Here is a 26,432-nt window from a genome sequence, read left to right as displayed (position 1 = left end):
TAGGTGGCCAGGGCCCGGCTCAGGCAGGTGGGAGGGGCATCACCATCCACGGTGACATTGTGGCTCCACCAGGTGTCATCATTGCTGTACAGGGTGGCCCGGAGCTCTCTGGTGAATTTCACCACCTCCAGGTACAGGCACCCTGGGGACCTGGGCAGTGCTTTGCTCTCCCTGGGCAGGGTGGCCAGCAGCTCACCCAGGATGGCCACAGCGCTGTCCTGTGGCTGCAGCAGGGCTGGGGACAGCTGGGGAGGGGACAGGGGAGGTGTCAGGGACCTGGTGGCATTTGTGGCCTCCTGGGGTGGCCTCTGTCCCCTCCCAAGGTCCCCTTTGTCCCCTCCCTGGAGGGCTCTGCTGTCCCTCTCTCCCTTTGTCACCCCCCCAACCCCTCTGCCACCACCTGCCACCTTCTGTTCTCCCCCCCCTTCACCTTTCTGTCACCCTCCCCCTTTCTTCTATGTCCTCCTGTCCCCTTTGTGACCTCCTGTCCCTCCCACCACCCCTGTGTCCCCTCCGTCCCCCACTGCCTTTTATCACCCCTCGCGTGTTCCCTCTGTCACCCCCGTGTCCCCTCTGTCCTCCACATCCCTCACCACTCCAGGATTGTCGCACCTCGAGGGGCTCCATGGTAGCTGGGGACACTCCAGGGACACTCCGGGGACACTCCGGGTGACAAACAGGCCCGTGTGAATGTTGGGGACGCGTAGGAACGGGATGCAGCCAGATGGAGGAAACAGGAAGAGGTGACGACACCACCCTCCCTCCCCTCACTCTGGAACGAGGGCAGGGCCCCAGTGCCCCCCCCAATGTCCCCAACAGGACCCCAATGTCCCCTCAGGGTCCCCAACAAGGCTCAAGTGTCCCCCAGTGTCCTGTTGGGGACACCAGGGGCACACCAGTGTCCTGTTGGGGACACTGTCGGGACATCGGGGACATCGTGGTGACCCAAAATGGGACAGGAGACATCAGGGTGGCCCTGGTGTCCCCAGGGGAAGAACACGGGGGTGTCCCCAAGGGAAGGACATAGGGATGTCCCCACGGTCCCCAACAGGACCCCAGTGAGTCCCTGGTGTCCCCAGCTGGACATCAGGGGGACACTTGGGAATTGTGGGGGACATCGGGAACACCGGGGCCGTGTGGGGACACTCAGGGGACATCGGGGTCCGATTGGGGACATTGGGGGGACATTTGGGGACCCCGCCTCGCCCCACAGGTTGGGGGGGGCATGGGGGACAGTGATGTCACCTCTTCCTGCTTCCTCCATTTGTCTGTGCAATTTTCCTGAGTGTCCTCAACAGTCACCTGGACGTGTTTGTCACCTGGAGTGTCCTCAGAGACTCCCCAAGGTGTCCCCAGAGTGTCCCCAAGGTGTCCCCAGACTGTCCCCCGTGTCCCCAACGGCCATGCAGCCCCACAAGGTGTGACAATCCCGGCATGGGGGGACATGGGGGTGACAGAGGGGACAGGAGGGTGGCAGGAAGGGGGGAGGTGACAGAGGGGTGCAGGGTACCGAGGGTGGCAGACGGGTTCTGACCCACTGAATTTGTGCTGCTCCATCGGGGCCATCGCTGCTGGAGCAGCCCCAGCGCCGGCGCTGCAGCATCCTCGACGGGAACGCTCCTGCTCGGCCCGGGGCCCCCTTGCTTTGGGCCTTTCTTTTTCTGATAATAAATACTGAAATCACTTTAGTACCGAGAGCCTGCTCTTGTTTTTAACAACATGGAATTCAGGATTCCCAGGTTCCACCAAATTAAGGATTTCCAGAGCACACAAAATTAAGGATTTCCAGAGCACACGAAGTTCAGGATGCCCAGGGCACACGAATTTGAGGATTCCCAGGGCACACAAGCAGACGGTGATCGGTCCCTCAGGGTTGAGCTCCAGCGGTGCCAGTGAATTCTCTCTGCAGGGACAGCCTGGCCGCCCTCCTCCGATGCCAAAGAGCGACAGAGAGAGGCTGCCCCCAACTCCTGCCCCCCATTCTCCCGCTATCTCTGTGCCCCCTCCCAGAGAAACTCCCAAAAACCAGAGGAGCTCCCCCTCCCCGCCTTCTCAAGCACTCAGCCATCAGTGCCTCTCAGCAACTCCATGGGAAAAATGCACAAGAAACAAGGAAAGAACAGAAAAACCCAACCCCCAACGAGGGCTGGTGGTGGCTGCGGTTTTTGGGGGTTCCAGCGACACCCGGGGTGGGGTCAGTGCTCAGCAGCGGGGGGGCCCCCAAACCACAGCCAGGTGTGAGAAACAAAGTTCACTCTTCCAAAATTGTAAAAGTTTAATCAGGGCTATAAAAGGATTTTGGCATTTGGCCAAAGAACTCGCCCTTAACTCAACCCATTGTTCTCCAGATCCGGTTCCACTGCTGGAATAAACACATTCCTGAGTTCAGACATTATTCAAACATCCCCGGGAGTTTTGGATGTTCCAGGAACTCTTGTTTGGTTTGAATCTCTGACTTGTCTGCAAGACATTCTGTAGATTAGGTCAATATATTTGATTTCTTCTCTTGGTTCCCTCCTGTTATTTCACAGCCCCTGGTAAATTCATAAATTCTTATCAGGCTTGTTCACTGTTATCATCACCAGAAGAGGCCGGGCCCAGGTGTGAGAAACAAGGGAATTGTTTTACACCTGAGTCAGTTACACAAAAGCATTTTAACATTGCATAGTCTCTATTTAACTTTGATTATTTGTCTATTTTATATTTGTCGATTTTTAATTTTTAATACCTATTATATATTGATTCATTACTCCAACATTAAATTGGTTACACGGTGCACAAATAAACTGATCTATTTTATTGTACCAGGAAGCAACTACCAGGAATTATCAATAATCAATAACCAAGTACCAGAGCAAAATTCTGGTGAAAGTATTTTTTAGCAAAAGCCAATGCAGAATTGCAGCAGCCAATGTAGAACTGCAGCAGTCAATGCAGAATTACAGAAACCAATGCAGGATTGCAGAAGCCAATTATTAAATTGTCATTTATGACCCAGGTCTGCTGCAGGCACAGTGGAAATCTGGAAGCTGCTGAGGGGGATCATTCACCCCTGTCCCCTGTCCCTGAGTGTCCCCAGTGTGTCCCTGAGTGTCCCCAGTGTGTCCCAGAGTTGTCCCAGAGTATCCCTGCATGTCCCTGAGCGTCCCCAGACTCTCCCAGAGAGAGTTCCCCTGTGTGTTCCCAGAGTGTCCCTGAGTGTCCCCAGTGATGTCACCCCAGGAATTCCCATCCGGATCTGGCACAGTATCAGTGCAGGGACTTTGGGGACACACAGCACCGCATGCCCCAGCATGGCCCGGTCACGGTGGCCGCCACCTCACCCAGGGTGGCCACCACGGACACCAAAGCCTCCAGCAGCTGGGAAGGGGACACCTGGGGAGGGGACAGGAGAGGTATCAGGGACCTCAGGGTGTCGGATCTCAGGATCTCAGTCCTGAGGTGCCGGGCCACCGAGACCACCCTTGGGGGGCTCGGGAGTCCTGGAATGTTGCCAGAAGTGTCTGGTGGCTGGACTTTGACCCTACACAGGAGACGACAAGGATGAGGGCTTCACCGGGGTGAATGGCGAAAAGATTAGTTAATTAGAGGGTGAGACACAGGGTTTAGGATTTATGTACAGGGGGGTTTAGAGAAGTAAGATGGAGGAATTGGGTGTGTCCTGTCCTTCTTCTTCTTCTTCTTCTCCTCCATCTTCTTTGGTGATGGTGGCACTTTTGGATTGGTTATTACTGAAAGTGCACCGGGTAATAAGAATAAATGGTATTGGGGAAAAATGATAAATATTGTACACGTAACAATGGGTATAAAGATACGTGGCTGCCCTCCGGGCAGCACAGTGTGCTCATGGCTGACTGCTGAGCAGAGCTCTGTCGGGCTGAAAGAACATCTTTTAGATAAACAATTAATAAACATAAAAACCGAAAGAAGAACTGAAGCCTCTTCTCGTCCTTCGATACGCGGGCTGCCCCAAGGCCACTCCGGGCCTTTCCAGGCCCCTCAAACAGCCGAAAACCCGACAGATGGCCTCGAGCCAGCAGTTCGTCTCGAAGGTGAAATATCTGGCTCTTTCACACACAATCACCAAGCACTCCAGCGGCCCCAGGGACACCTCCGAGCACTGTCCCCTCAAGGTGGCCACCTCCTCCTCACTGGTTGCCTCCTCCTCCTTGCTGGCAGCCTCCACCTCCTTCTCGGTGGCCATCTCCTCGTTGGTGGCCACTGCCACCTGGCCCTTGTGTGCTTCCCCTGCTGAGGCCACCTCCTCCCTCTCCAGGGCCACTGGCGGCTGCTGGGCCATGGCCACCGTGTTGTCCCCAGCTCTCTCCCTGCAGGTGGCCTCATCCTGCAGGTCCCCCACCCGATGGTGGCCTCAGTGGTGGCCTTATCCTCACAAGGCTCACAGGGCTCAGAAGCCCTCCAGGCTCTGGGCCAGAACGGCCACCAACTCCTGCCAAGCCCAGGCTGAGGCTCCCACCTTGGCCCAGGTGACCCCGGGATGGACCCGAGGGTGGCCAGGGCCTGGCTGAGGGAGGGGACATTGCGGTGGCCCAGGGAGGTGACACCACGGTGGTTCAGGGCGTTATGGAGGCTCCAGGCAAAGCTCCTCAGGGACTCTGGGGACACTGTGGGAACACGCGCTGCTGCTCGTCCCTCTGCGGCCCGGTCATGGTGGCTGCCACCTTGCCCAGGGCGGCCACCACAGCCACCAGAGCCCAGAGCACCTGAGAAGGGACAGCTGGGAAGGGGACAGGGGAGGTGTCAGTGACAAGGTGGCACTTGTGGCCTCCTGTGGTGGCCCCTGTGCCCTCCCAGTGTCCCCTTTGTCCCCTCCCTGGAGGGCTCTGCTGTCCTCTCTGTCTCTTTGCCATCCCTTGTCCCCTCTGCCAACCCCTGCCACCCTCCTGCTGTCCCCTCTGCCACCCTTGGCCCCCTCCACCCCTCTGTCACCTCCCCCCTTCCAACCATACCACCCTGTCCCCTCTGTCACCCCCGTGTCCCCCCACACTGGGATTGTCACACCATGAGGGGCTCCATGGCCACTGGGGACACTCTGGGGACACTCTGGTGTACTCCAGGTGACAAACACACCCAGGTGCCATTTGGGGACACATGGGAACGTGGCACGGCCAGATGGAGGAAGCAGAAAGTGGTGACGTCACTGTCCGCTCTGCCCCCCCCCCAACTTGTGGGGCCAGGGCAGTGTCCCCAGTGTCACCCTGATGTCCCCAATGGAACCCTGATGTCCCCTGAGAGTCCCCACATGGCCCCGGTGTTGCCCGGATGTCCCCCACAAAGCCCAAGTGTCCCTCAATGTCCAGCTGGGGACACCAGGGACACACCGAGGTCCTGTGGGGGACCTTGGGACCACCCCTGTGTCCTTCCCTTGGGGACACCAGGGTCACCCTAACATCAACTGCTCTGTTTTGGGTCACCACGATGTCCCTGATGTCCTCACAGTGTCCCTAATAGGACCCTGGTGTGTCCCCTGTGTCCCCAACAGAATATCAGGGGACAATTGGGCATCGTTGGGGACTCTGAGGGCACACTGTGGTCCGGTTGGGGACATCTGGGGGCACATTGGGGACATCGGGGGGGACACTGGGTCCTGTCCTGGTTCCACAGGGCGGGGAGGGGGGGCGGTGATGTCACCTCTTCCTGTTTTCTCTATGCGGCTGCGTCCCGTTCCTGCGTGTCCACAGCCTTTACCCGGGCGTGTTTGCCACCCGAAGTGTCCCCGGAGTGTCTCCAGAGTGTCCCCAGCTGCCATGGAGCCCCTCAAGGTGCGACAACCCTGGAGGGGGGGGGGGGGCAGAGGGGACACGGGGGTGGCGGGACGGACAGGGGGTCGCAAAGGGGACAGGAAGGCATAGGAGAAAGGGGGGAGGTGACAGAGAGGTGAAGGGAGGGAAGAACAGGAAGTGGCAGGGGGGAGCAGAGGGGTCAGGGGGGTGACAAAGGGACAGAGGGGACAGCAGAGCCCTCCAGGGAGGGGACAAAGGGGACACCGGGATGGGTGGCACAGGGGCCACTCCAGGAGGCCGTAAGTGCCACCATGTCCCTGACACCTCCCCTGTCCCCTCCCCAGCTGTCCCCGGCCTTGCTGCAGCCACAGGACAGTGCTGTGGCCATCCTGGGCGAGCTGCTGGCCACCCTGCCCAGGGAGAACGAGATGCTGCTCGGGTCTGCAGTGAGCCTGCACCGGGATGTGGAGGAATTCACCAGGGAGCTCCGGGCCACCCTGTACAGCAATGATGACACCTGGCGGCGCCACAATGTCACCGTGGATGGTGAAGGCCCTCCCACCTGCCTGAGCCGGGCCCTGGCCGCCTACAGGAGCACCCCAGGGACCACATGGAGGCGTGTGACACGGGTGGTCTGGGAGTGGAAGTGGTCAGTGTCTCTCCTTGTGAACAGCTGGGCCGAGCTGGCCAAGGAAGCCACTGAGCTCCGTGACACCTGCAGGGAGGTGGCCACCAAGGTGGCTGACAGGGCGGCCTCTGCCACTGCCCGGGTCAGGGAGCTGCAGGACGCAGCTGCCCGTGATGGGACAGCTCTGGAACAATGGGTGGAGCTGGGTCAGGCCCTGGGCAGGGAGGAGGGGGCCGAGGTGGTGGCCGGGCATGGAGCCCAGGTGAGGAGAGAGGCCAGGGTGGCTGCCAGCGAGGCAACAAGGGCCACCATGGTGAGACAGCGGCTGGAGGCGGCCCTGGGGCTGCTGGAGCGCTTGGTGGCCGCGTGTGACGAAGCCACCGTGTTCCCCCGGGAGCTGCAGCGCAGGGTTGGGGACATCGAGGCCACCCTGGAGGGGACAAATGAGGAGTCCCCTGATATCCCCGAGGATTTGGTGGCCAAGGTGGCTGAGGCTGAGCGGCTGTGGGAGGCCAACACCCGCCTGGCCATGCGTCAGCTGGTGGGGACACTTCCAAACATCCTCTACTTCTATTTCGCTGGTGGTCCCGCCAGCCCCAGTGCCTTTTGTGTGGCTGAGCGGTGCCAAAGAGCCATCGAGGACATCCCAAGGCTCCTTCGACCCCCAGAGCGTCCCCAGAGCATCCCCACGGTGTCCCCAGTGAGTGTGGAGCCCCAAGAGGTGCGATGGAGGGAGGGGGGCGGGAGGATAAGGTGTCATAAAGGGGTCAGGAGGGAGTGACAGGAAGGGAGGTGGTGGCACAGGGGGATGGGGGCAGTGAGGGATGGGGTGTACATGGGGGGCAGGGGACACGGGGGGTGGCAGAGGGGACAGCAGGATGTGGGAGGGGCGGTGAGGGGAGGGGCAGGGGGTGGCAGAGGGAAAAAGAGGCTCACAAAGGAATGGAGGGGACAAATGGGACCTCTCAGGGGCAGGGGGCTACCCCAGGAGGCCACAAGTGCCACCAGGTCCCTGACACCTCCCCTGTCCCCCCCCAGCTGTCCCCGGCCCTGCTGCAGCCACAGGTCACCGTGGTGGCCATCCTGGGTGAGCTGCTGGCCACCCTGCCCAGGCTGGACGAGGAGATGTTGTTGCTCAGGTATTCAGTGAGACTGTACCAGGACCTGGAGGACTTCACGAGGAACCTCCGGGTCACCCTGTACTGCATTGAGGGCACCTGGTGGCGCTGCAATGTCACCTCTGATGATGATGGCCCTATCATGTCCCTGAGCCAGGCCCTGGTGGCCTATAAAAGCACCCCAGGGACCAAATGGGACCATGTGACAATGGCAGCCAGGAAGTGGCACAGGTCGGCGTACGTGCTCGTGGACAGGTGGGCCCAGCTGGCTTGGGCCACCACCAAGCTCCCCTACACTTGCAGGAATTGGGCCACCAAGGCGGCCGACAGGGCGGCCACTGCCATCGCCCGGGTCAGGGAGCTGCAGGCCAAAGCTGCCCGTTATGGGACAGCTCAGGAAAACATGGTGGAGCTGGGTCTGGCCCTGGGCAGGGAGGAGGGGGCCGAGGTGGTGGCCGGGCATGAAACCCTGGTGAGGAGAGAGGCCAGGGTGGCTGCCAGCGAGGCAACAAGGGCCACCATGGTGAGACAGCGTCTGGAGGCGGCCCTGGGGCTGCTGGAGCGCTTGGTGGCCGCGTGTGACGAAGCCACCGCATTTCCCCGGCAGCTGCAGTGGTGACTCAGGGACACCGAGACCACCCTGAAGGGGAGAAATGAGGGGTCCTCTGATATTCCTGAGGACTTGGTGGCCAGCGTGGCCGAGGCTGAGCAGCTGTGGGAGGCCAACGCCCGCCTAGCCAAGGATCACCTGCGGGGGACACTTCAGGACATGATTGGCTTCTATTTCAATGGTGATCCTGCCAGCCCCAGTGCCTGTGGGGTGGCCGAGCGGTGCCAAAGAGCCATCGAGGACATCCCAAGGTTCCTTCGACCTCTAGAGCGTCCCCAAGGTGTCCCCAGAGTGTTCCCAGTGAGCATGGAGCTCCAAGAGGTGCGAAGGGGGAGGTTGGGGGGGAGGACGGAGACAGAGGGGAAACTGGCAGGGGGGGCGCACAATCGGGGATTGAGGTGACATGGGGGATGGCAGGAGGGGACAGGAGGCAATGGCAGGGAGTGGGGAGGTGACAGAGAGGTGGAAGGGGGGCTGAAGGGGCAATGGTGGATTGAGGGACACGAGGGGAAGGGGACGGGAGTGGTGGCAGAAGGGACAGCAGGGGGTGGTAGGGGCTACGAGTGTGGTGGTGGGAGGTGGCAGAGAGGACAGGAGGGGGCTGGGGGCGGGAGGGGAGGGCAGGGGCAGGGGGTGGCAGAGAGAGGAACTGACTGACAAAGGGACAGGGGGATAAATGGGACCCCTTGGGGGCTGGGGGCCACTCCAGGAAGCCAAAAATGCCACCATGTCCCTGACACCTCCCCTGTCCTCTCCCCAGCTGTCCCCGGCCCTGCTGCAGCCACAGGTCACCATGGTGGCCATCCTGGGTGAGCTGTTGGGCACTCTGCCCAGGAGGGACAAGATGAAGCTCATGTCCGCAGTGGACCTGTACTGGGGCCTGATGAAGTTCACCAAGGACCTCTGGCTCAACCTGTACTGCACTGATGACACCTGGTGGCACTGCAATGTCACCTCCAATGGTGACGATCCTCCTGCCTCCCTGAGCTGGGCCCTGGCCGCCTACAAGAGTAACCCATGGACCATCTGGGACAATGTGACAGTGGCAGCCAGCAAGTGGCAGCGGTTGGTGGCCGCGCTTGTGAACAGCTGGGCCCGGCTGGCCAGGACAGCCACCAAGCTCCACAACACCTGCATAGAGGCGGCTGCTGAGGCGGTTGACAGGGCGGCCACTGCCACTGCCTGGGCCAGGGATGAGCAGAGCAGGGCTGCCACTTATGGGATAGCTCAGGAAAACATGGAGGAGCTGGGTCAGGCCCTGGATGGGGAGGAGGGGGCCGAGGAGGAGCACACCTATAAAGCCCAGAAGAGGAGAGAGGCCAGGGCGGCTGCCAGCGAGGCCACAAGGGCCACCATGGAGAGACAGCGGGTGGAGGCAGCCCTGGGGCTGCTGGAGCGCTTGGTGGCTGCGTGTGACGAAGCCACTGCGTTCCCCCGGGAGCTGCAGCGCAGGGTTGGGGACATTGAGGCCGCCCTGAAATGGACAAATGAGGGGTCCCCCAATGTCCCCGAGGACTTGGTAGCCAAGGTGGCTGTGGCTGAGTGGCTGTGGGAGGCCAATGCCCGCCTGGCCAAGGATCACCTGCTGAGGACAATTCAAGACATCATCAAATTCTTGTGCACTGGTGGTCGCCCCAGCCCCAGTGCCTGTGAGGTGGCCAAGCGGTGCCAAAGAGCCATCGAGGACATCCCAAGGCTCCTTCGACCCCCTGGGTCCCCCTGGAGCATCCCCGAGTTATCCCCAATGAGCATGGAGCTCCAAGAGGTGCGATGGGGCGGGTAGGGGAGGGAGATGGGGACAGAGCAGACAGGAGTAGGGAGGGGACAGTGGGGGATGGAGGGGACACAGGGGTGATGGGAGGGGTCAGGAGGTTGCACAGGGGACATGAGAGAGTGGTGCGAGGAGGGGAGATGACCGAGAGGTGGAGGGGAAAGGGGGAGGAGGGGGCAGTGAGGAATGGAGAGGACATGGTGGGAGGGGACACGGTGGCTGGCGGTGGTGGCAGAGGGGACAGCAGGGATGAAGGGGCAGCATGCACTACGAGGGGAGGGGCGGGGGGTGTCAGAGAGAGGAACTGACTGTCAAAGGGATGGAGGGGACAAAGGGGACCCCAGGAGGGGCAGGGGACCACCCCAGGAGGCCACAAGTGCCACCAGGTCCCTGACACCTCCCATGTCCCCTCCCCAGCTGTTCCCGGCCCTGCTGCAGCCACAGATCACCGTGGTGGCCACCGTGGGTGAGCTGCTGGCCACCCTGCCCAGGTGGGACGAGGAGATGATGATGCTGCTTGAGTCCCCTAGGTGCCTGTACAGTGACCTGGTGGACATCACGGAGTCCAGCTATTTCCTGAACTCCACTCATGCCGCCTGGTACCACCACAATAATCCCTCTGAGGAAGAACCTCCGACCTCCCTGAGCCAGACCCTGGCCGCCTACAGGAGCACCCCATGGACCACCTGGCTCCATGTGAGAATGGCAGCCAGGGATTGGCAGGAGCAGGTGGATTGTCTTGTTGACAGCTGGGATGAGCTGGCCACGAAGGCCACCGAGCTCTGTAACACCTTCAGGGTGACGGTCACTGAGGTGACTGACATGGTGGCCGCCGCCACCGCCCGGGCCAGAGAGCTGCAGGATGAGGCTGCCCATTATTGGACAGCTCAGGAAAACATGGGGGAGCTGGGTCAGGCCCTGGGCAGGGAGGAGGGTGCCGAGGTGGTGGCCGGGCATGGAGCCCGGGTGAGGAGAGAGGCCATGGTGGCCGCCAGTGAGGCAACAAGGGCCACCATGGTGAGAGAGCGGGTGGAGACAGCTCTGGGGCTGCTGGAGCGCTTGGTGGCCGCCTGTGATGAAGCCACCGTATTCCCCCGGGAGCTGCAGCGCAGAGTTGGGGACATCAAGGCCACCCTGAAGGGGACAAATGAAGCATTCCCCGATGTCCCCGAGGACTTGCTGACCAAGGTGGCCGTGGCCGAGCGGCTGTGGGAGGCCAACGCTCGCCTGGCCAAGAATCACCTGGAGGGGACACTTGACTACATATACAGGTTCTATATCAATGGTGAACCCATCAGTCCCAGTGCGTGTGGGGTGGCCGAGCGGAGCCAAAGAGCCATCGAGGACATCCCAAGGCTCCTTCGACCCCCAGAGCATCCCCAAGGTGTCCCGAAGTTGCCCTCAGTGACCATGGAGTTCCAAGAGGTGCGATGCGGGGGGAGGGGGCATGAGAGGGGACAGAAGGAACACTCTGGAGGCAGGGGGCACGAGGGGTGGTGAAAGGGGCAGTGGGGAATGGGAGGTACAAGAGGAAGTGGCAGGAAGGGGGAGGTGACAGAGAGGTGGAGGGCAAATGGGGGGATGGGGCAGTGGGGGATGGGGAGGACATGGTGGGTGTTGGGGGATGTCAGAGGTGACAGCAGAGGGGCATGAGAGGCTCTGAGGGGAGGGGCAGGGGGTGACAGAGGGAACAAGAGGCTGACAAAGGGATGGAGGGGACAAAGGGGAGCCCTCGGGGGCAGAGGGCCAGCCCAGGAAGCTGTAAGTGCCACCAGGTCCCTGACACCTCCCCTGTCCCCCCCCAGCTGTTCCCGGCCCTGCTGCAGCCACAGGTCACTGTGGTGGCCACCCTGGGTGAGCTGCTGCCCACCCTGCCCAGGCGGGACGAGGAGATGCTGCCCGTGTCTGCAGTGAGCCTGTACTGGGACCTGGTGGACTTTGCTGAGAGCCTCTGGATCACCCTGTACTGCATTGAAGGCACCTGGTGGCACCGCAATATCACCCACAATGATGGTGACCCTCCCACCTCCCTGAGCCAGGCCCTGGCTGCCTATGTCAACACCAGATGGACCAGCTGGGACGATGTGACAATGGCAGCCGGGAAGTGGCAGTGGTCAGTGGATGAGCATGTGAACAGCTGGGCCCAGCTGTCCTGGAAGGCGACCAAGCTCCACAAAAACTGCTGGGAGGTGGCAATTGAGGTGGCCAACAGGGCGGCCACTGCCTCCGCCCGGGCCAGGGAGCTGCAGGATGAGGCTGCCCATTATGGGACAGCTCAGGAAAACATGGTGGAGCTGGGTCTGGCCCTGGGCAGGGAGGAGGGGGCCGAGGTGGTGGCTGGGCATGGAGCCCAGGTGAGGAGAGAGGCCAGGGTGGCTGCCAGCGAGGCAACAAGGGCCACCATGGTGAGAGAGCGGATGGAGGCGGCCCTGGGGCTGCTGGAGCGCTTGGTGGCCGCGTGTGACGAAGCCACCGCGTTCCCCCGGGAGCTGCAGCGCAGGGTTGGGGACATCGAGGCTGCCCTGAAGTGGACAAATGAGGGATTCTTTGATATCCCTGAGGAATTGGTGGCCAAGGTGGCCGAGGCCGAGCAGCTGTGGGAGGCCAACGCCCGCCTGGCCAAGGATCACCTGCTGGGGGCAGTTCCAGACATCATCAAGTTCTATTTCTCTGGTGGTCCCGCCAGCCCCAGTGCCTGTGGGGAGGCTGAGCAGTGCCAAAGAGCCACCGAGGACATCCCAAGGCTCCTTCAAACCCCAGAGAGTCCCCAGCTTTCCCCCAGTGAGCATGGAGCCCCAAGAGGTGTGATGGGTGGGGGACAAAGGGGACACTAGGGGAAGGGGACGGGAGGGGGCAATCGGGGATGGGGGACACACAGCGGGGTTGTGGGAGGGGGCAGAATGCCACAAAGGGGACAGGAGGGCGTAGAAGGAAGGGAGAAGGTGACAGAGAGGGGGAGGGGAAATGGAGGCAGGGGGGTGAGGGGGATGGGAATGACTGGGGTGGAGGGGACACAGGAGCTGGCGGGCGGTGTCAGGAGGGACAGCAGAGGGTGACAGGGGCTATGAGTGTGGTGGTAGTAGGTGGCAGAGTGGAAACAGGGAAGGTGGCAGGAGGCAGCAGAGGGGACATGGGGGTGACAAAGAGACAGAGGGGACAGCAGAGCCTTCCAGGAAGGGGACAGAGGGGGCACCGGGAGGGCACAGGGGCCATCCCAGGAGGCTGTACGTGCCACCAGGTCCCTGACACCTCCCCTGTCCCCTCCCCAGCTGTGCCCTCCCCAGCTGCTGGAGGCTTTGGTGTCCGTGGTGGCCTCCCAGGGTGAGCTGGCGGCCACTGTGACCAGGCCACACTGGGACGTGTGGCCCCAAAATCCCTGCACTGATACTGTCCCAAATCCGGATGGGAATTCCTGGGGTGACATCACTGGGGACATTCAGGGACACTCTAGGAACACACAGGGGAACTCTGGGAGAGTCTGGGGACGCTCAGGGACACATAGGGATACTCAGGAAAAATCAGGGAGGGCACTCAGGGACATTCAGGGAAACTCTGGGACAACTCTGGGACATACTGGGGACACTCAGGGACACTCTGGGACAGGTGACAGGGGTGAATGAGTCCCCTCAGCAGCTTCCAGATTTCCACTGTGCCTGCAGCGCAGCTGTGTTGTAAATGACAAATTAATAATTGGCTGCTGCAATTCTGCATTGGCTTTTGCTAAAAAATACTTTAACAAGTATTTTGCTGTGGTACTTGATAAATCTTGATTCTTGATAATTCCTTGTAGCTGCCTGCTGGGACAATCGAATAGATCAGTTTATCTGTGTAGCCAATTTAATGCTGGAGTAATAAATGGATATTATATCATCAGCCTTAAAATTTTAAAAGTAGACAAACATTAAATAGACAAACAATAAATATAAAAAAATAGGGACTATGCAATGTTAAAATGCTTTTGTGTAACTGACTCAGGTGTAAAACAATTCCCTTGTTTCTCACACCTGGGCCCGGCCTCTCCTGGTGATGATAACAGTGAACAAGCCTGAGAAGAATTTATGAATTTATCAGGGGGTGTGAAACAGCAGGATAGAACCAGGAGAAGAAATCAAATATATTGACCTAATCTACAGCATGTCCTTCAGACAAGTCAGAGACTCAAACCAAACAAGAGGTCCTGGAACATCCAAACCTCCCAGGAATGCTTGAATAATGTCTGAACTCAGGAATGTGTTTGTAGCCCAGCGGTGGAACCAGATCTGGAGAAGGATGGGTTAAGTTAAAGACGAATTCTTTGGCCAACTGCTAAAATCCTTTTATTGCCGTTATTAAACATTTACAATTTTCAAAGAGTAAACTTTGTTTCTCACACCTGGCTGTTGTTTTGGGCCCCCCCACTGCTGAGCACTGACCCCGCCCCGGGTGTCGCTGGAACCCCCAAAAACCGCAGCCACCACCAGCCCTTGTTGGGGGTTGGGTTTTTCTGTTCTTTCCTTGTTTCTTGTGGAATTTTTCCCATGGAGTTGCTGAGAGGCGCTGATGGCTGAGTGCTTGAGAAGGTGGGGAGGGGGAACTCCTCTGGCTTTTGGGAGTTTCTCTGGGAGGGGGCACAGAGATAGCGGGAGAATGGGGGGCAGGGGTTGGGGGCAGCCTCTCTCTGTCGCTCTTTGGCATCGGAGGAGGGCGGCCAGGCTGTCCCTGCAGAGAGAATTCACTGGCACCGCTGGAGCTCAGCCCTGAGGGACCGATCACCGTCTGCCTGTGTGCCCCGGGAATCCTGAAATTCGTGTGCCCTGGGAATCCTGAACTTTGTGTGCTCTGGAAATCCTTAATTTCCTGTGCCTTGGGAATGCTGAACTTTGTGTGCCCTGGGAATTCTGAATTTTATGTGTCCCAGGAATCCTGAATACCGTGTGCCCCAGGAATCCGGAATTTTATCTGCGCCGGGAATCCTGAATTTTTTGTTGTTAAGAACGAGAGCAGGCTCCCGGTACTAAAGTGATTTCAGTATTTATTATCAGAAAAAGAAAGGCCCAAAGCAAGGGGGCCCCGGGCCGAGCAGGAGCGTTCCCGTCGAGGATGCTGCAGCGCCGGAGCTGGGGCTGCTCCAGCAGCGATGTCCCAGATGGAGCAGCACAAATTCAGTGGGTCAGAACCCGTCTGCCATCCTCAGTCCCCTGCACCCCTCTGTCACCTCCCCCCTTCCTGCCACCCTCCTGTCCCCTCTGTCACCCCCATGTCCCCCCATGCCGGGATTGTCACACCTCGTGGGGCTCCATGGCTGTTGGGGACACGGGGGACATTCTGGGGATACTGCAGGGACACCCTGGGGACACTCTGAGGATACTCTGGGGAAACTTTTGGGACACTCTGGGGACAGTCCAGGGACACTCCAGGTGACAAAGAAGCCCCCGTGACAGTTGAGGACACACAGGGAAATTGCACAGACAAATGGAGGAAGCAGGAAGAGGTGACATCACTGTCCCCCATGCCCCCCCCAACCTGTGGGGAGAGACGGGGTCCCCAAATGTCCCCCCAATGTCCCCAATGGGACCCCGATGTCCACTGAGTGTTCCCACATGGCCCCAACGTGCCCAATGTGCCCCACCAGGCCCAAGTGTCCCCCAGTGTCCAGCTGTGGACACCAGGGACTCACTGGGGTCCTGTTGGGGACTTTGGGGACACTCCCGTGTCCTTCCCTTGGGGACACCCGAGCCACCCTGACGTCCCCTGTCCCATTTTGGGTCACCACGATGTCCCCGATGTCCACACAGTGTCCTCAACAGGACCCTGGTGTGCCCCTGGTGTCCCCAACAGGACATCAGGGGATATTTGAGCCTTGTTGGGGACCCTGAGGGGACATCGGGGTCCTGTTGGGGACATTGCGGGGAACACTGGGGCCCTGCCCTGGTTCCACTGTGGGGGGAGGGAGGGCGGTGTCGTCACCTCTTCCTGTTTCCTCCATCTGGCTACGTTCCGTTCCTGCGTGTCCCCAGCTGCCACCCGGGCCTGTTTGTCACCCGGAGTGTCCCCAAGGCATGCCCGGAGTGTCCCTGGAGTGTTCCCAGCTGCCATGGAGCCCCTCGAGGTGCAACAATCCTGGAGTGGTGGGGGGGGAACAGTGGGGACACGGGGGAAGGGGGTGAAAGGAGGGAGTAGGGGACAGAGGGGACACAGGGGTGGCGGGAGGGACAGGGGGTTGCAAAGGGGACAGGAGGGCATAGGAGGAAGTGGGGAGGTGACAGAGAGGTGAAGGGGGGGATAACAGGAAGTGGCAGGGGGGAGCAGAGGGATTGGGAGGGGTGACAAAGGGATAGAGGGGACAGCAGAGCCCTCCAGGGAGGGGACGAAGGGGATCCCAGGAGGGCATGGGGGCCACCCCAGGAGGCCCTAAGTGCCACCATGACCCTGACACCTCCCCTGTCTGCTCCCCAGCTGTCCCCAGCCCTGCTGCAGCCACAGGACAGCGCTGTGGCCATCGTGGGCGAGCTGCTGGCCACCCTGCCCAGGGAGAAGGAGATGCTGCTCGGGTTTGCATTGAGCCTGCACCGGGACATAGAGGAATTCACCAAGGAGCTCCGGGCCACCCTGTACTGCACTGATGACACCTGGCGGTACTGGAATATCACCAACAATGACAGAAACCCTCTCACCTCCCTGATCCACGCCCTGGTCGCCTATGAGAGCACCCCAGAGCCCCCTCCCCATAAGCGTGGGCTATGGCTGTTCGGCAGATGGTGCATGTCACTGGGAGTGCTCACGGACAGGTGGGTTCAGCTGGCCAAGAAAGCCACCAAGCTCCGTGACACCTGCAAGGAGGTGGCCACTGAGGCAGCCAACATGGCGGCCACAACCACTGTCTGGGCCAGGGAGCTGCAGGACGCGGCTGCCCGTTATGGGACAGCTCAGGAAAACATGGTGGAGCTGGGTCAGGCCCTGGGCAGGGAGGAGGGGGTGCTGGTGGTGGCCGAGCGTGAAGCCCTGATGAGGAGAGAGGCCATGGAGGCTGCCAGTGAGGCAACAAGGGTCACCATGGTGAGACAGTGGGTGGAGGCGTCCCTGGGGCTGCTGGAGCGCTTGGTGGCCGCGTGTGACGAAGCCACTGCGTTCCCCCGGGAGCTGCAGCAGCTGCCCTACCATATGAATGCTACTGTAGAGGAGAGAAAGACGGAGGCCTCCAATGTCCCCAAGGCCTTGGTGGCCAAGGCAGCCGTGGCCAAGCGGCTGTGGGAGGCCAACGCCCGCCAGGCCACACGTCACCTGGTGAGGACATTTCCAGACGCTATCAAGTTCTTGTTCACTGGTGGTCCAGTCAGCCACAGTGCCTGTGGTGTGGCCGAGCGGTGCCAAAGAGCCATCAAGGACATCCCAAGGCTCCTTCAAGCTCCGGAGTGTCCCCAGAGTGTCGCCAGGGAGCCCCCAGTGAGCATGGAGCTCCAAGAGGTGTGACTCAGCCTGGGGTGTGGGGAGAGGGGGAGAGAGGGAACACTGGGGAGGGAGGCGACACGGGGCCTGCTGAGGGTGACAGAGGGGACAGCATTGGGGGCAGGGGGTGGGAAGGACTACAAGGGGAGGGGGTGGCAGAATGAACAAGAGACTGAGAAATGAATGGAAGGGCCAAAAGGAACCCCTCGGGGGCTGGGGGCCACCCCAGGAGGCTGTAATTGCCACCAGGCCCCTGATACCTCCCCTGTCCCTTCCCCAGCTGTCCCCAGCCCTGCTACAGCCACAGGTCACCATGGTGGCCATCCTGGGTGAGCTGCTGGACACCCTGCCCAGGTGGGACAAGGAGATGATGCTGCTTGGGTCCTCAGGGACACTGTACCGGGACCTGGAGGACTTCACCAGGGGCCTCCGGGTCACCCTGTACTGCATTGAGGGCACCTGGTGGCACTGCAATGTCAGCTACAATGATGATGACCCTGTAACCTTCCTGAGCCAGGCCCTGGCTGCCTACAAGAGCACCCCAGGGACCACCCGGAACCGTGTGATAATGGCAGCCGGCGAATGGCACAGGTCGGCGCATGCGCTTGTGAACAGATGGGCCAAGCTGGCTGAGAAAGCCACCAAGCTCCACAACACCTGCTGGGATTTGTCCACCAAGGCAGGCACCACCACCACCCGGGCCAGGGAGCTGCAGGACGTGGCTGCCCGTGATGGGACAGCTCAGGAAAACATGGTGGAGCTGGGTCAGACCCTGGGCAGGGAGGAGGGGGCCGAGGTGGTTGCTGGGCATGAAGCCCAGGTGAGGAGAGAGGCCATGGTGGCTGCCAGCGAGGCAACAAGGGCCACCAAGGTGAGACAGCGGCTGGAGGTGGCCCTGGGGCTGCTGGAGCGCTTGGTGGCCGCGTGTGACGAAGCCACCGTGTTCCCCCGGGAGCTGCAGTGGCGGCTCAGAGACATTGAGGCTGCCCTGAAGGGGACAAATGAGGCGTCCCCCAATGTCCAAGAGGACTTGGTGGCTAAGGTGGCCGAGGCCGAGAAGCTGTGGGAGGCCAACGCCTGCCTGGCCAAGGGTCACCTGCTGGGGACACTTCAAGACATGTTCAGCTTCTATTTCACTGGTGGTCCCACCAGCCCCAGTGCCTGTGGGGTGGCCAAGTGGTGCCAAAGGGCCATCGAGGACATCCCAAGGCTCCTTCAACCACCAGAGCATCCCCAAATTGTCCCCAAGGTGTTCCCAGTGAGCATGGAGCTCCAAAAGGTGTGACAGAGGGATAGGGGGAGAGGGGAATAGAGGGGACACCAGGGGGGAGGGGGCAATAGGTGATGGGGTGGACATGGGAGGTGGCAGGAGGGGCCAGGGGGTCACAAAGAGGACAGGAGGGTGTGGCTGGAAGGAGGGAGGTGACAGAGAGGGGGAGGGGAAAGGGGGGAAGTGGGCAGTGGGGAATGGAGGAAATAAGTTGGGGAGGGGACATGGATGCTGGCAGAAGGGACAGCAGTGGGAGCAGGGGCAGGAAGGGCTACAAGGGAAGGGGCAGTGCGGGATAGAGGGAAGAGGAGGCTGATAAAGGTATGGAGGTGACAAAGGAGAGTCCTAAATGGCAGGGGACCACCCCAGGAGGCCACAAGTGCCACCAGGTCCCTGACACCTCCCCTGTCCCCTCCCCAGCTGTCCCCAGCCCTGCTTCAGCCACAGATCACCGTGGTGGCCACCCTGGGCGAGCTGCTGGACACCCTGCCCAGGAGGGATGAGATTCTGCTGCCTGTGTCTGCATTGCGCCTGTACTGGGACCTGGCGGACTTCACCAGGGACCTCCGGGTCACCCTGTACTGCGTTGATGACACCTGGTGGCGCCGCAATGTCACCTCTGATGATAAGGATCCTGTCACCACCCTGAGCCAGGCCCTGGAAGCCTGGGAGAGCAGCCCAGGGATCACCTGGAATGATGTGACAATGGCAGCCAGTGAGTGGAAGGGGTTGGTGGCTGTGCTTTTGGACAGATGGACCCAGCTGGCCAGGGCAGCCACCAAGCTCCACAACACCTGCAGAGACGTGGCTGCTGAGGCGGCCGACAGGGTGGGCACTGCCAGGGAGCTGCAGGACTGGACTGCCCTTTATGTGCCAGCTCAGGAAAACATGGTGGAGCTGCTACAGGCCCTGGGCAAGGAGGAGGAGGCCAAGGAGAAGGACTTCTATGAAGCCCATGTGAGGAGAGAGGCCATGGAGGCTGCCAGCAAGGCAACAAGGGCCACCATGGTGAGACAGCAGGTGGAGGTGGCCCTGGGGCTGCTGGAGCACTTGGTGGCCGCGTGTGACGAAGCCACCGCGTTCCCCCGGGAGCTGCAGCGCAGGGTTGGGAAAATCGAGACCACCCTGAAGGGGACAAATGAGGCGTCCCCCAATGTCCCTGAGGACTTGATGGCCCAGGTGGCCGAGGCCAAGCGGCTGTGGGAGGCCAACGCCCGCCTGGCCAAGGATCACCTGCTGAGGGCAGTTCCAGACATCATCAAGTTCTTGTTCAATGGTGGTCCCAACAGCCCCTGTGAGGTGGCCGAGCGGTGCCAAAGAGCCATCGAGGACATCCCAAGGCTCCTTCAACCCTCAGAGTGTCCTCAGAGTTTCCCCAAGGTGCGCCCAGTGAGCATGGAGCTCCAAGAGGTTCAACGGGGGAAGGGGGACAGGAGCTGGGGGAGGAGAGGGGGACTGAGGGGACACTGAGGGGGAAGGGGCAATTATTGGGGATGGAGGGAACACAGGGATGGAGGGAGGGGACAGGAGGGCGTGGCAGGAAGGGGGGAGGTGACAGATGAGTGGAGGGAAAAGAGGGTAAGGGGGCAGAGGGGGAGGGGGGGTACACAGTGGGGAGGGGACATGGGGGGCTGTCAGGTGTGGCAGAGGGGACAGCATTGGGGGCTGGAGAGGCTATGAGGGGAGGGGCAGGGGGTGGCAGTGGCAGAGGGAACAAGAGCCTGACAAAAAGATGGAGGGGACAAAAGGGACCCCTCAGGATCAGGGTGCCACCCCAGCAGGCCCTAAGTGCCACCAGGTCCCTGACACCTCCCCTGTCCCTTCCCCAGCTGTCCCCGGCCCTGCTGCAGCCACAGGTCACCGTGGTGGCCATCCTGGGTGAGCTGCTGGACACCCTGCCCAGATGGGACAAGGAGATGATGCTGCTGTTGCCCCCAGGGTGCCTGCACAGGGACCTGAAGGAATTCACCTATAAGCTCTGGGAAACCATGGGGTACACTAAGTGTCTCTGGTACCACTGCAAGGACCGCGACGGTATTGCCTCCCCTGTCACCTCCCTGAGCCGGGCCCTGGCCGCCTACGAGAGCATCCCATGGATCACCTGGTTCAATGTGACAACGGCAGCCAGGGAGTGGCACGTGTGGCTGTTTGCGGACAGCTGGGCCGAGCTGGCCAGGAAGGCCACCAAGCTCTGCAATGCCTGCAGGGAGGTGGTCACTGAGGCAGCCTCTGAAGAGGCCACTGCCACCACTCGAGTGAGGAAGCTGCAGGAAAAGGCTGCCCGTGATGGGACAGTTCTGGAAAACATGGGGGAGCTGAGTCAGGCCCTGGGCAGGGAGGAGGGGGCCGAGGTGGTGGCCGGGCATGGAGCCCAGGTGAGGGAACAGGCCAGGGTTGCTGCCACCCAGGCAACAAGGGCCACCAGGAGGAGACAGCAGCTGGAGGTGGCCCTGGAGCAGCTGGAGCGCTTGGTGGCCGCGTGTAACGAAGCCACCAAGTTCCCCCGGGAGCTGCAGCAAAGGTTTGGGGACATCAAGTCTGCCCTGAAGGGGACAAATGAGGCATCCCCCAATGTCCCCAAAGACTTGGTTGCCAAGGTGGTTGAAATCGAGTGGCTGTGGGGCGCCACCACCCGCCTGGGCAAGGATCACCTGCTGGCAGCAGTTGATGACATCGTCAAGCTCTATTTCAATTTTGTTGACAATAGCTCCACTGGGGTGGCCGAGCGGTGCCAAAGAGCCACCAAGGACATCCCAAGGCTCTTTCAACCCCGACCACGTCCCCAAGGCGTCCAAAAGGTGTCCCCACTGAGCAAGGAGCTCCAAGAGGTGCGACAGGGCAAGGGGGGGGAGAGGAGTGGAAGAGGGGGATGGGAGGGACACAGAGGATGGAGGGGGATGGCAGAGGGACAGCAGTGGGGGCAGGGTGGTGGCGGAGGGAACAAGAGGCTGACAGAGGGATGGAGGTAATAAAGGGGACCTCTTGGGGGCTGGGGGCCACCCCAGGAGGCCGCAAGTGCTACCAGGTCCCTGACACCTCCCCTGTCCCCTCCCCAGCTGTCCCCGGCCCTGCTGCAGCCACAGGTCACGGTGGTGGCCATCCTGGGTGAGCTGCTGGCCACCCTGCCCAGGCGAGACGAGGAGATGATGCTGTTCAAGTCTGCAGGGAGACTGTACCCAAACCTGGAAGGCTTCACCAGGGATGTCCGGATCACCCTGCACCTCATTAAGGACATGTGGTGGCAACGCGATGTCACCTCCTTTGGTGACGACCCTCTCACCTCCCTGAGCCGAGCCCTGGCCGCCTCCAAGAGCACCGCATGGGCCCGCCTGAACCGTGTGACAATGGTGGCCAGTGAGTGGCACCGGTTGGTGTCTGAGCTTGTGGGCAACTGGGCCTGGCTGGCCAGGAGGGCCACTTACACCTGCGAGGCCTGCAGGGATTTGGCCAGCGAAGTGGCTGACAGGGCAGCCAGTACTGACACTCGGGCCAGGAAACTGCCGGACGAGGTTGCCCGTGATGGGACAGCTCAGGAAAGCATGGTGGAGCTGGGTCAGGCCCTGGGCAGGGAGGAAGGGGCCGAGGACCTGGCCAGGCATGGAGCCCAGGTGAGGAGAGAGGCCAGGGCGGCTGCCAGTGAGGCAACAAGGGCCACCATGGTGAGACAGCGGGTGGAGGCAGCCCTGGGGCTGCTGGAGCGCTTGGCGGCCGCGTGTGACGAAGCCACCGCGTTCCCCGAGGAGCTGGAGCGCCTGCTCGGGCGCATTGAGGCCGCCCTGAAGTGGACAAATGAGGCGTCCCCAGATGTCCCCGAGGATTTGGTGGCCAAGGTGGCCGTGGCCGGGCGCCTGTGGGAGGCCAACGCCCGCCTGGCCAAGGATCACCTGCTGGGGACACTTCAAGACATCATCAAGTTCAATGGTGGTCCCAAATGCCCCAGTGCCTGTGAGGTGGCCAAGCGGTGCCAAAGAGCCATCGAGGACATCCCAAGGCTCCTTCGACCCCCGGAGTGTCCCCAGAGCATCCCCAGGTTGTCCCCAGTGAGCATGGAGCCCCAAGAGGTGAAACAATGTGGGGGAGGATGGGGGGAAGTGGCATGGGGATGGGGATGATGGGGACACACAGGGTCAAGGGGGTGGCAGCAGGGACAGCAGAGGGGCAGGGGGTGGGGGGGGCTATGAGGGGAGGGGCAGGGGGTGGCAGAGGGAACAGGAGGCTGACAAAGGTATGGAGGGGACAAAGGGGACCCCTCGGGAGCAGTGGGCCAGCCCAGGAGGGCACAAATGCCACCATGTCCCTGACACCTCCCCTGTCCCCTCCCCAGCTGTCCCCAGCCCTGCTGCAGCCACAGGTCACCGTGGTGGCCATCCTGGACGAGCTGCTGGACACCGTGCCCGGTTGGGGCACCTTGATTACGTTGCTTGTGTCGGCAATTCACCTGTACAGGAGCCTTGAGGAGTTCACCAAGGAGCTCTGGGACAGCCTCTACTGGGTTAAAGACACCTGGTGGCGCCGCATTGCGAGCTACGATGGTGGTGACCTTGTCACCTCCCTGAGCCAAGCCCTGGCCACCTCCAAGAGCGCCCCATGGACCACCTGGGACGATGCGACAATGTCGGCCATCATGTGGCAGTGGTCGGTGAATGTTCTTGCGGAGAGGTGGGCTGAGCTGGCCAAGAAGGCCACCGAGCTCCGCAACACCTGCAGGAATTTTGGAATTGAAGCAGCTGACATGGTGGCCAGCACTGACAGCCGGGCCAGGGAGCTGCAGCACGAGGCTGCCCGTTATGAGACAGTTCTGGAAAACATGGTGGAGCTGGGTCAGGCCCTGGGCAGGGAGGAGGGGGCCGAGGTTGTGGCCAGGCGTGAAGCCCAGGTGAGGGAACAGGCCAGGGTGGCTGCCAGCGAGGCAACAAGGGCCACCGTGGTGAGACAGCGGGTGGAGGCGGCCCTAGGGCTGCTGGAGCGCTTGGTGGCTGCGTGTGACGAAGCCACTGCGTTCCCCCGGCAGCTGCAGTGCCTGCTCAGGGACATTGAGGCTGCCCTGAAGGGGACAAATGAGGCGTCCCCAGATGTCCCCGAAGATTTGCTGTCCAAGGTGGCCGTGGCTGAGCGGCTATGGGAGGCCAACGCCCGCCTGGCCGAGGATCACCTGCTGGGGGCAGTTCAGGACCTCATCGAGTTCTATTTCAAAGGTCATCTCGCCAGCCCCAATGCTCATGAGGTGGTCCAGCGGTGCCAAAGAGCCATTGAGGACATCCCAAGGCTCCTTCCAACCCTGGAGTGTCCCCAGAGCATCCCCAAGGTGTGCCCAGTGAGCATGGAGCCCCAAAAGGTGAGATGGGGGCAGGGAAAGGGGCATTGGGGCATGGAGGGGACACGGGGGCTGGCAGGGGGTGGCAGCGGGGACAAGACACTGACAAAGGGATGGTCGGGTAAAGGGGACCCCTCAGGGGTACAGGGGCCACTGCAGGATGCTGTAAGTGCCACCAGGTGCCTGACACCTCTCCTATCCCCTCCTCAGTTGTCCCCTCCACAGCTGCAAGTGCTGGTGGCCGTGGTGGCCATCCTGGACAAGGTGGTGGCCACCCTGCTTTGGCCACACAGGGCCAAGGGCCTACATGAGTCACCAAGCTCCCTGCATGAGGACCTGAGGAGATTCACCCGCAGCCTCCGTTCGATCCTGGACCACGGCAGTGTCACCTCCCTGGGCCACTCCGGTGTCCCCACCCTGAGACGGGCCCTGGCCACCCTCTGGACCACCCCAGGGACGACCCGGGCCAATGTGAGAGCCGCAGCCAAGGCATGGCGGGATTTGGTGGCCAAGCTCGTGGACAGCTGGGACTGGCTGGCCAGGGAGGCCACCAAACTCCGTGAGAAGGTGGTCATGGAGCAGCTGCTGATGGTGGCCCTGGGCAAGGAGGAGGTAACCTTGGAAATGGCCACGCAAGATGGCCAGGTGGCGGCAGCCAACGTTGAGGCCATGGGAGAGGCTGTGGTGGCCACCAGGAGGGGACATTGGGCAGTGGTGGCCCTGGGGCTGCTGTATCGCTTGGTGGCCGCTTGTGACAAGGCCACCTTGTTCTACTGGAACATGGAGTGGCGGCTCAGGGACATCGAGGCCATCCTGAAGGGGACAAAGGAGGCGTCCCCTGATGTCCTCCAGGCCTTGATGGCCAAAGTGGCCAAGTTTGAGTGTCTGTGGGAGGCCAGCACCCGCCTGGCCAAGGATCACTTGCTGGGGACACTTGGAGACATTGACAACATCCTCTTGAGTCCCTGTGGTGGTTGCAGTGCGCCTGGTGGCCCTGGCAGCCACACGGTGGCTGAGCGGTGCCAAAAAGCCATCAAGGACATCCCAAGGCTGCTGCAGGAAAGTTTCACGTAGGGGCACTGACATCATCAGGGATATCGCTGCCGTCACCTGTGCCCTCCCCGTGCAGTGTTTGAGATAAATCTGGGGAATTTTCAATGATACTGTCCCAAATCCTGATGGGAATGACATCCCTGGGGACACTCTGGGACAGTCAGGGACACTCAGGGGCACACTCAGGGATACTCAGGGGCACTCAGGGAAACTCTGGGGACACTCAGGGACACTGCGGACACTCAGAGATACTCAGGGGCACTCCGAGGACACTCAGGAAACTCAAGGACACTCAGGGACATGGGACAGGGTGAATGAGTCGCCTCAAGAGCTTCCAGATTTCCACGTTGCCTGCAGCAGAGCCGGGTCGTAAATGTCAATTTAATAATTGCCTTTTGCACTTTTGTATTGCCTTTTGCACATTGTTGTTGATCACCAGAAATTTGATATGGTATTTGGTACTGATATTGATTATCGGTGATACCTTGTAGCTGCTGGTTGGAACAATAAAATCAATCAGTTCATGTGTACACCGTACAGCCTATTAATTTATTATTAATAATTAATATCGTCTCTATAAATCAGCCTGGGCTGATCTGAACTCTGTGTCAGACACATCACTGATCCCATTGAGAGACGAGTGGTCAATAAATCCATCCCAACATTCCTTGAGGGGAGCACAGCCAGGGAGCTGCTTCAAGGCGCTGTCACTGAGATATTTCCCCTTGCAAAACCTGGGTGGGATGCAAATACACCCGAGCAGATGGCAAAATTAAAATTATATCAAAGCCTCGTGGAATGTGGGTTAAAGCATGGGGTCTCTAAAGCTGTAAATTGGTCAAAGCTTCACCAAGCGAGGCAAAATGATGATGAGTCACCCAGTGATTTCTGAACAGGTGAAGAGAAACTGCCTTCAAATATACTGATCTAGATCCTGAATCAGCTGGACGGTAAAGCACACCTGGGTTTGTTTTGTGTGGGTCACAATTCAAATGATATAAGAAGAAAAGACAAAGGGAGTTCAAGACATGGATAAACTGCTGGAGGTTGCCTGGAGGGTGTTTTGAGACAGGGCCCAGCTGAAAGTGTTAATCCCAACCTAACAAGAAGGCAACTCAGGAAAAGTCACCCAAGAAAGCTTCCCCTCCGGAGAAGGCTCAGAGTGCATCCTCTGAGGGGGCATTGGAAAAAGGACTGTCCAGTGCTGAAAGAAAAATCATCAGTCCCTGTTGTAGCAGCGGTCCCAGCAGGGAATAATGAGCATTGACTCCATGATTGCAGCAGGCTGATCAATCCCTTTGTTATACCATCCTTTACTACTAAGAAAAACCCATGGCCCTTGCCAGACAGTCACAACACACACGTGGATCCAATCGGCCAATCAAGCCAAACAACCATCGCCAGTGGCCAGTTGTTCTGGTTTGAAAGTAAAACCAGTGAGAGACTCCAAGTCAGAGGTACCATTTATTAGGAAAAAGGAAAAAACCGAAAGTACATGA

The 26,432-nt window shown here is 60.4% G+C and overlaps 2 protein-coding genes across 3 annotated transcripts; both read left to right on the top strand.

The window, feature by feature from the left end:
- The first annotated feature begins 3,855 nt into the window (after nt 1-3,855).
- On the top strand, nt 3,856-25,455 carry LOC141725809 (uncharacterized). 2 transcript variants are annotated; one of them, XM_074529840.1, is made up of 9 exons: nt 3,856-4,052; nt 5,703-5,783; nt 16,307-17,314; nt 17,577-18,575; nt 18,987-19,946; nt 20,396-21,394; nt 21,623-22,627; nt 22,891-23,901; nt 24,091-25,455. In XM_074529840.1, the coding sequence occupies exons 1-9, from the start codon at nt 4,023-4,025 to the stop codon at nt 24,952-24,954; spliced, it is 6,957 nt and encodes a 2,318-aa protein (XP_074385941.1). In that variant the 5' UTR covers nt 3,856-4,022; the 3' UTR covers nt 24,955-25,455. The 2 variants fall into 2 exon arrangements, with proteins under 2 accessions (XP_074385941.1, XP_074385942.1); XM_074529841.1 differs by lacking the exons at nt 3,856-4,052; nt 5,703-5,783 and adding an exon at nt 15,832-15,959.
- LOC141725758 (uncharacterized) lies at nt 8,110-12,705 on the top strand. The gene is made up of 4 exons (XM_074529792.1): nt 8,110-8,421; nt 8,861-9,865; nt 10,289-11,296; nt 11,677-12,705. The coding sequence occupies exons 1-4, from the start codon at nt 8,260-8,262 to the stop codon at nt 12,703-12,705; spliced, it is 3,204 nt and encodes a 1,067-aa protein (XP_074385893.1). The 5' UTR covers nt 8,110-8,259.
- Nucleotides 25,456-26,432: the final 977 nt, after the last annotated feature.

Source organism: Zonotrichia albicollis, chromosome 31 (genome assembly GCF_047830755.1).
Source record: "Zonotrichia albicollis isolate bZonAlb1 chromosome 31, bZonAlb1.hap1, whole genome shotgun sequence".
Classification (NCBI taxonomy): Eukaryota; Metazoa; Chordata; class Aves; order Passeriformes; family Passerellidae; genus Zonotrichia; species Zonotrichia albicollis.
The sequence above is the reverse complement of the archived record's forward strand: the minus strand, read 5'-3'. Positions and strand labels throughout refer to the sequence as shown.